General features: G+C 44.4%; 1 protein-coding gene across 1 annotated transcript; it reads right to left on the bottom strand.

The window, feature by feature from the left end:
- Positions 1 to 4171: 4171 nt before the first annotated feature.
- LOC308418826 (stress-induced-phosphoprotein 1-like) lies at positions 4172 to 6246 on the bottom strand. Its single transcript, XM_080914385.1, has one exon. The coding sequence runs from the start codon at positions 6190 to 6192 to the stop codon at positions 4561 to 4563; it is 1632 nt and encodes a 543-aa protein (XP_080770511.1). The 5' UTR covers positions 6193 to 6246; the 3' UTR covers positions 4172 to 4560.
- Between the last annotated feature and the right edge of the window lie 2902 nt (positions 6247 to 9148).

The following is a 9148-nucleotide window of genomic DNA, read 5'->3' on the forward strand; positions in this document are numbered from 1 at the left end:
TCAAAATATTACTATTTACAGATGATATGATAGTATACTTAAGTGACCCCAAAAATTCTACCAGAGAACTTTTATAGCTGATAAACAACTTCAGCAAAGGTATTTTATATTCTTTGTAACAATTCTCTTATATCTTTCTTAGCCTGTTTATCCTATGAGTAGAGGAAGGCTACTGATTTGTTTGAGTTGATTGTATATCCAGCCACTTTGCTGAAGGAACCTGGGCATATACCCAAATGAAGCTCTAACATTTAACAAGGACACATGCTCAACCATGTTCATGGCAGCCTTATTTATAATACTCAGAAGCTGGAAAGAACCCAGATGTCCTTCAACAGAGGAATGGATACAGAAATTGTGGTATATGTACACAGTGGAGTACTACTCGGCTATTAAAGCAATGACTTCATGAAATTCTTAGTCAAATGAATAGAACTTAAAGCCATTATCCTGAGTGAGGTAACCCAGTCACAAAAGAATCATGGTATATACTCACTTATAAGCGGATATTAGCCTAGAAAGCTCGGAATACCTAAGAAACAATTCACAGAAATTACGAAGCTCAAAGAGAAGGAAGGCCAGATGGTGGTTGGCACAGTTTTTTGTTTTTTGTTTTTGTTTTTTTTTTTTTTGTTTTTTTGTTTGTTTTAAGAAGGGAGAATAAAACAGCCATGGAAGGAAATAAAGGGACAAACAAAAAAGAGATTGAGGAAAAGATCATCCATAGACTGCTTGACCTGGGGATCCACCCCATATGCAGCCACTAAACCTAAGCACTATTGCTGATGCCAAGTAGTGCTTACTGGCAGGGACCTGATATGGATGCCTTCTTAGAGGCTCTGCTAGAGTCATACCAATACAGAGGGGGATGCTTGCAGCTAAGCATCAGACCAAACACTAGGACCCCAATGAAGGAGTTAGAGAAAGAACTGAAGGAGCTGAAAGGGTCTGCAACCCTATGTGAAGAACAAAATGATCAACAAACCAAACCCACGACAGCTCCCAGAGACTAAAACACCAACCAAAGATAGTTCACACGGAAAGACCCATGGCCCCAGGTGCATATGCAACAGAGATAGTATTTTGTAGCATCAGTGGGAGGAGAGGCCTTTAGTCCAGACAAGGCTCCTTTTCCCTGTGAAGGGGAATGCCAATGTGCTGAGATAGGAGAGGTTGGTTGGGAGAGGGAGCACACTCCTGGAGGCAATGGAAGGGGGGAGTAGATGGAATTGGGGGAAGGGGATAACATCTGAAATGTAAATGCAGAGATTTTCCAATTAAAAAAATATAGGGTATTGAAAGTGCTTAAAAAACACAGAAGAGACTAGCAGGTCTGCCAACACACACCTGTAATCCTAGTACCATAGAGGCTGAGACACGAGGGTCACATGTTTCAGGCTAGCCTGGATTGTACACCGAGATCCTGCTTTATTAAAGTGTGTGTGTGTGGTGTGTGTGTGTGTGTGTTTTCATGTGAATATGTAAGAAATTAACAAGAGCCAGGGGTGGAGAAAAGCACAGGGTTTATATTACACTTACATTAGGAAAGGAAATCTAGCCTTTCCCCATTCCTTTTCTGTTTGTTTTCTGAGACAGGGTCTTCCTATGCAGCCAAAGCTGACCCCCAAATCTGTGATTCTCTTACTCCTACCTCCCCACTGCTGGGATCACAGGTGTGTTGCCGTGCCTGGCTATGGTTAGAAAAGGGGGTGACTACAGAAAATGAAAGATGTAATCTTACCGGTGATATCATTCTCTGAATTCGAACTATAACTGATACGTGTTCTGTGGAGGACAAAGGAAAGTCACAGCTGTGACACACTGATGGGAGACAAGGCAGATCCTTGACTACACTGAGATTGTCCTTCCTCTGTCCGTCTCACGTTCTCATCAGTTTGGAAACCAGAAGTTGACACAGTTTTCTCCAGTCCACATGTATAGAATTAAAAGCAACAACCTTCGGTTTGGTCTGGAGGGTTGGTAATAAGTTCTCACAATTGTAGCCCATACTGGCCTTAAATCTGTAATATTCCTGTCTCTACCACTGGAGTACCAGCATTGCAAGCTTCTGCCATCATGCCCAGACCAAAGCATCATTTACAAAATAATAATTGGGAACGGAAGGATGACTAAGCTGTTAAGAGCAATGACTGCTGTACTGGAGGGCCAGGGACTAATTCCAAACACCCACATGGCAGTTTACAATAGTCTATAACTCCAGTTCCAAGGGGTGTGTTGCCCTCTTTCGGTCTAATTGGGCACTAGGCACACAACTGGTGCACAGACACACATGCATACACATAAAATAAAATGACAACAAATAAATAATCAAAGTTTGGTCATTGCGTGTGTTCTGGGCATGGGCGTGTCTGTGAATGAGCCTAAAGAGGTCATGCTCAAAGAATTAGCTCCTGTAAGCAGGTATCCTGTGGGTTAAGAGACGCATGAGGGTTCCTTTGTCACCTTTGTGGTTTGTTTGTTTCTGTATCTGGTAATAACTAATGACTCACTGATGTGACTGGACATGTAGGACAAGAGAAATGTAGCTATTTTTGTTCTGACCAAGGAGGTTTGAGAGTTAAATGCCCTTTTCCATCTCCACACATCCTAAAATAGGTTGTTCCGTGCACCTTGGTTTTCTGATTGAATATAGAAGCCCCTCCTGTTTTCTCTTTTTACTGTGACAAGAGCAGGCAATAGGAGACATAGTTAGACACACAGCTCGGGTTGTTACATACAGGCATAGTTTTGAGCAGCAATCTGATCCTCATCATCTATAACCTAGACTTTCTGTCCACAGACAACTTCCATTTCTCCTTGTCTTGTCCCCTGCTGCCATCTTTATTCTCTGTCTCCACGAATCTATTTTCAGTGTGGCTTACGAATGGAACCTGACGGGAGTTTCTTCATAGTGACTGGTTTATTTTATTCGACGTGATGCGTCCTTCAGGTTCATCGATGCTTGGAGATGGAGGAATCCAGATTTTAGTTTATCTTAGTACAGTTTGGCACAGAAGGGCATTGCAATGGCAAGGTGTTGGTCTGTTTGGGAGCAGGGAAGAGAGAAGCAATAGCTGGTGTTCCTCAGGCCTATGGGAGTTGCCCCTCAGCATCCTTGGCATTCTGGCTTACCCTGGTAGACTTTGTATGAGCTCTCAGTGAGGCCTCGCCAACCATGAGCATCGAGAACGGGAATGAGACAGATGCAGGAATCAGCCTTTCCCTAAAGCAGTGCTTCTCGCCCTTCCTAACACTGTGGCCCTTTAATGCAGTGTGTCATGTTGTAGGGTCCCCAACTATAACGTTATTTTCATTAGTACTCCAAACCTGTAATTTGATTCTGTTATCAATTGTACTGTAAATGTCTGATATGCAACCAGCCCCCCCCCCCCCCCCCGTGAAAAGGTCGTGTGACCCACAAAAGGGTCGTTACCCATGGGCTGAGAACTGCTGCCCAAGGGTCTTTCTCTGAGTGTATTTATAAAATCACACACACACTTTACACCTGAGGATTTAAGTCTCTGAAGATTGAACCTGCTGCATTGTGAGTATTAAGTATGCACACTACTGCATACACCTAAGGCTTGGTATGAATTATTACTGTTTATGTACATCATTTTAAAGATCTAAAAAAACAATTACTTTTGAAGCAGGTGCACAAATGAATTCTGTGAAATCAAGGCTATCCTGGCCTATATATTGAGTTCTAGGCCAGCCAGAGCTACACTGTAAGACACTGCCTCAAGAACAGCCACAGGGGCTTTCTAGCTTTGGTCTTGAGTAATGTTGGCACTTGAGTGTTGTTATTTAAACACACAAATTCTTTAAAAAGCAGCAAGCAAATTCATCACTAGCTATTCCTTGACTTATTTTTCTAAAGAATTTTTTTTTTTTTTTGTTGTTGTTGTTTGGCTTTTGTTTTTTAATTTACTTGGGGGAAGGTAAAAACGAAGCACTTAGAGAAGACCAAAAGGAAAATTACTGCTTCAAAACAGGCACAAAGAGGGCCACAACTTCACTTGCAGTCAGAGAAGAGTTTGCTTGAGAGAAAACCCGAGAAGTAAAGAGAAGTCTCCGGAGATCAGTGCTTTCCAAGAATATGGTCTAGAGATGACACGTTTCAGGCAATGTTTTCTTTTCCTTTTTTTTTTTTTTTTTTTTTTTTCAACGTATAACCACGCCTGACTGGCTTGTTTTATTGAGGAGGGATGTGGGTAAGAACAAGTAAAGACAGCCGGGACCTTAGGTTGGGAATACCCTCCCCTCCCCGTATGCACCCACTGCCCCAAATAAAAAATAACCAACTATAGGGGAGCAGCCGAGACAGTGACGGGGAGGCTGGAAGTGGGCAGGGAAGGACACTCGGAACTGAGGGCAGCAGTGAAGAGACCATGCGTGTGCTGGGAGGGCCCGAGGTGGCGCTGGATGAGTTTGTCTTCCTTGTAGGCATGTATAAATATAAAGATAAGCCTTTCTTCTCCCCCCTCTGCCCAGTGCTGCTCGCCACCATCCCAGCTCGCCTTTCCTCATTGGCGAAGGGAAGAGGGGAAAAGCAAGTTATCACCGAATTGCGATCAGACCCACATCCATCAGTTTCTGGATCTTCTGTGCTATTACAGGATTCTTTAAGTGTTCGCTCAGAGCCTGGGGGTCCTTTTGCATCTGCTCCAGGATGAGCCTCATGGCTGGGTCACTCATTATCTGCTGCACCTCAGGGTCAGCCATGGCCCGCCGCTTCACATCCTCAGGGCTGTCGTGTCGGTTGTACTGTGCCATCATACAGCGTTGGTAACCGTCTGCTGCTTCCTTACAGTTGGAGTCCAGGTCTAATGCCTTCTGGTACACATCCATGGCTTTTGTATAGTCCTTCATGGCTTCCAGAGCAGCCGCTTTTCGTGTATAACCTTTGATGAAGGTTGGCTCTAGCTGGATGCACTCTTCATAGTCCTTGAGTGCCAGCTGAAACTCCAGGAGCTTGGTGTAACAGGCAGCCCGGTTGCTGTACAGTTTGGCATCTCTTGGGTTCCTTTTAATGGCTTCAGTATAGTGCTTCATGGCCTGGGGGTAGTCCCCTTTCTGGAAGCATTCATTGCCCTTATTCTTTTCCTCCAAAGCTAAGTCAGGGTTGATATAAGCCAGCCGCTCTTGTTCCTTCAGAATTTTCTCTGCCTGCTGGCACTTCTTGAGTACATCTGGGGTTCGATGCTCTGCTAGAGACTTGTTGTAGAAATGGATAGCATCCTTGTACCTTTCTTCTTTGAAATAGGAATTGCCAATTCGGGCATAAGCTTTGGCAATCTGCCGGTAGTCCTCTCGGTTCTCTCTGCCCACTTCAATGGCCTTCTCACAGAGCTCCCGGCACTTGTTGTAGTCGCCCTTCTCAAAGTGCACAGCTGCTTGATTAGTTATGTAAGTCATATTGGTAGGGTCCAGCTCCTTGGCCCTGTCATAATGCTTCAGGGCCTTGTCAAAATCTTTCTTCTTGTAGGCATCATTTCCCAACTCCTTTTCTTTCAGTGCCTGTTTCTTATTCTCTGGAAGATCTTCTTCCATTGGTTCTGGCTTGGCCTCCTTTTTGGGAGGGCGTGGGGGTGGGGGTGTTGCTGCCTCTTCCTCTTCATCCATACTGCCCAGATCAACCCCAAGGAGGACACTAAGAGTAGTCATGACCCGGGGATCTTGTAGTTTTGTGCCCAAGTCTGAAGGCTTGTTCTGTAGCTGCTCTATGAGTTCCCTGTAGGTAGGGTCGCTGAGCAGAGACCTTGTCCTGGGATCATTCTCTAGCTTTTGGTACAGATTAGGCAAGTTGAAAGGATTCATGAATTTCCTCTCTGCCAACCTGGCCTCCATATTCTGCAAGCCCTCCTTAAGCTGGAGATTATTGGCTTCATGTTTTAAACCTTCTTCATAGGTTCGTTTGGCTTCTTCAAACCGGTTTAGGAACTCAAGGGCTGCTGCTTTTCTTGAATAACCCTTGCCCCAGTCAGGCTTCAGGTCAACAGTCTTGCACCCGTCCTCATAGGCCTTCTGGTAGTCTCCTTTCTTGGCATAGGCTGCAGAGCGATTGCTATAGAGCACATGGTTCTGGGGATCTAGTTTAATTGCCTCAGAGTAGCACTGTAAAGCATCGTCAATATTTCCAGCACTCAGGGCCTTATTGCCCTTCTCCTTTAGTTCATTCACCTGCTCCATAGCCTGGCCCGGAACCCCGTTGAATCGAATTCGTCCGCTCCGCGTTCCCAACCGCACGCGCCCCAGGCAATGTTTTCAATCTGTGCTCTCATGGAGTGAGAGGAGGGGGAGGGGTGCTGAGTGAGAGGAGGGGGAGGGGTGCTGAGTGAGAGGAGGGGGAGAGGTGCTGAGTGAGAGGAGGGGGAGGGGTGCTGAGTGAGAGGAGGGGGAGGGGTGCTGAGTGAGAGGAGGGGAGGGGTGCTCTGCTCTGAGGTTCTCACATTGCAGTCTTTATCCCTGAGTCACTGATGACCTTCTGGTCTGAAGTTTTATGGCACAAAATGAAAACTGTTCATCTTGCCCAGGCTTTCATATCTGACACAGGCAACTCATTAGGCCTCACACCCTGGATAAAGTGTAAACAGGAGTGTGATAATATACATCCTCAGGGACGGAGTTTGAGAAAAAGCTATCACCCTCGCAAACAACCCTACCCTCCTGTTTAATGTATCTGTCTCTCGGTTGTTCTCCCAGAGGAGTTAGTTCCAGTGTTGTCTCTAAAACTGAGACTCCATGGCAGGACAAATACTTTTTAATCGTTTGACGAACATTCCAGTAAATAAATGTCAGAAAGAAATTTGCATTAAACTCCAAGTTGCTTGGTGTTGCGTCTGTGATTTTGAAAAACGACCGTAGCCATCTTCTTTGGGCATGGTTATGATCGATTCAATAAAACATACTTAGAAAACAAAGAAAAAACTTCCCCATGTACCTTTGAAAAGGTGGGCTGGTAGACTAAGTGGTTCTCAACCTTCCTAATGCTGTGACCCTTTAATCCAGTTCCCCAAGTTGTGGTGAACCCCCTTTAAATTATTTCGTTGTTACTTCATAATTGTAACTTTGCTACTGTTATGAGTCAAAGAGTAAATGTCTGATATGCAGGGCGTCTGGTAGACTACCCCTGTGAAAGGGTCGGACCCCCAAAGGGATCACAACCATTAACTCAAGAACCCCTGTTCTACGGTGTCAACAATGAAACATTTGTACACTGACACTGATGCCAGGAAGGCCTGTGTCATAGACACTCGCTCTTTCCCTGTCTTTCCCCAGGCTCTATTCTTCCTTCTTTACACTGATTTTCTTAGTGGAAGAGGAAAGTGGCTGGAGGAACCCCAGACTCCCCAAACATTGCTTCAGTTGCTCTGTCAGGGAGCAGCAAGTGGGAGAACACAGCTCTGAGAGCTTGTCTATGCAGTCATGCTGGTTTCTCAGCTACAGTTGCCCCAGCAGATCACTTTCCAGGCTGTCCCAGAAGATGTTGAGGTGCTAGGGACAATTCTTAGCTCCTCGTTCCATCTCCTTTGTTACTCTGGAGAAGGAGGCGTGCGTGCTGTTTCATTTTACAGGGAAGGAAACCAAGTCACAAAGCAGTTAAGCAGCCCTTCCTAAACACATCTACGGCTATAGGGCCAAGCTGTCCCAACCAAGGCCCAAGCTCCCATCTGCTTGATGCCTTTCTCTCCTGCATGAGATTTGGGTTAGCTATATCAATAAATGCTCGTGAAAATTTTGTTGACAAACACAGTTGTGTTGAGATAGAACCAGCATTAAAGATATATGTTATGTATCTGCTACACTTACATTCTTTCTTTTAAAATATTATGCATTCTTTCATGTATACAATATATTTTGTCTGTATTCCCCAGTTCTCCTCCCCATCTCTCCCCCACTCACCAAAAGCTTTCTTCTTCTCTACTCTCTCTCTCTCTCTCTCTCTCTCTCTCTCTCTCTCTCTCTCTGTGTGTGTGTGTGTGTGTGTGTATGCGTGTATGTGTGTATATTCCAATTCAGGCAGCTTGAGCCTGTCCTTGCTTACACTCATTTCCTTCCACCATAGACTGGGGGACAACTATATTTACCCACAGGAAACATGAGGAATAACTGAGTTACTAAACAGAAGAATACTTGACAAACAGCAAGCACTTAATAAAAGTGAAGAGCTGCTATTTGATATGGATCATTTAGGTATACAATCATTAGATCCTCTTGACATATTCTTTTAATCTGACTCTAACATTTGTATTTCTGCATGATATTGTGACTTTAAATTTATTTTTTATTTAACATTATGATTAATCTACTGGGTTTTGTTTGTTAATCTGTTTTTGAGACCAAGTCTCCTTAGACATCTCTAGCTGTCCTGGAAGGATCTGTGAAGACCAGACTGGCCTGAAGCCTATAAAGATCCTCTTGCTTCTGACTCTTGAATTCCTGGAATCCAGGCATTCGCCCTTACCCTGGGCTTCTCTAGCTTTCTTCTGGCTCACATGTGCCTATTGTTTCTTTATCCTTCCCTTCATTTTTAACTTTGTGTGTTCCAGAGTTTCTGTAGATAATTTATTCTTGCCTCTTATGTTAAATTTTGTCTTATTTGTGTGTGTGTGTGTGTGTGTGTGTGTGTGTGTGTTTATTTAGAGCAGCTGTATCTGGTTTTACTCTATGCCCCTGAGTTATCTAGTCTCAGATTCTTGGTCACCTAAACAGAGTCAGGTATGGGTTCTACCTTGGAGTCAGGTATGGGTTCTACCTTGTGGCGTGGGACTTAAGTCAGACATCAGTTGGTTACTCCCGAAGCCTGTGCCACCATTGCTCTATCATAGCTTTTAGGCAGGACACCCGTGTAGATCAAAGGGTATATGGCTAGGTTGGTGTTGACATTTCTCCTTTGATAGTGTACAGAGTACCTTTCTATACCAGAGACATTAGCACATAGGGGTAAAGGCTTTATGTAGGCACCAGCTTGGCTGGTCCATGAATTATATAGGCATCGTGTTCAGCAATGGCGTCTTGATGTCAGCTTGTGGAAAACAACCTAAAGTCCTGGCAACAGCCTGTGTTCTTTGAGGATTACCATAAGACCCATTTGGCCAACAACAATTTGATGTGCCTTATTCTCTACCTTGGAAGATTCATTTGG

Source organism: Micromys minutus (genome assembly GCF_963924665.1).
Source record: "Micromys minutus genome assembly, chromosome: 3".
NCBI classification, from domain to species: domain Eukaryota; kingdom Metazoa; phylum Chordata; class Mammalia; order Rodentia; family Muridae; genus Micromys; species Micromys minutus.

Excerpts from the sequence above, each read along its gene's own strand:
- LOC308418826 (XM_080914385.1), bottom strand. The coding sequence starts at position 6,192 with ATGGAGCAGGTGAATGAACTAAAGGAGAAGGGCAATAAGGCCCTGAGT.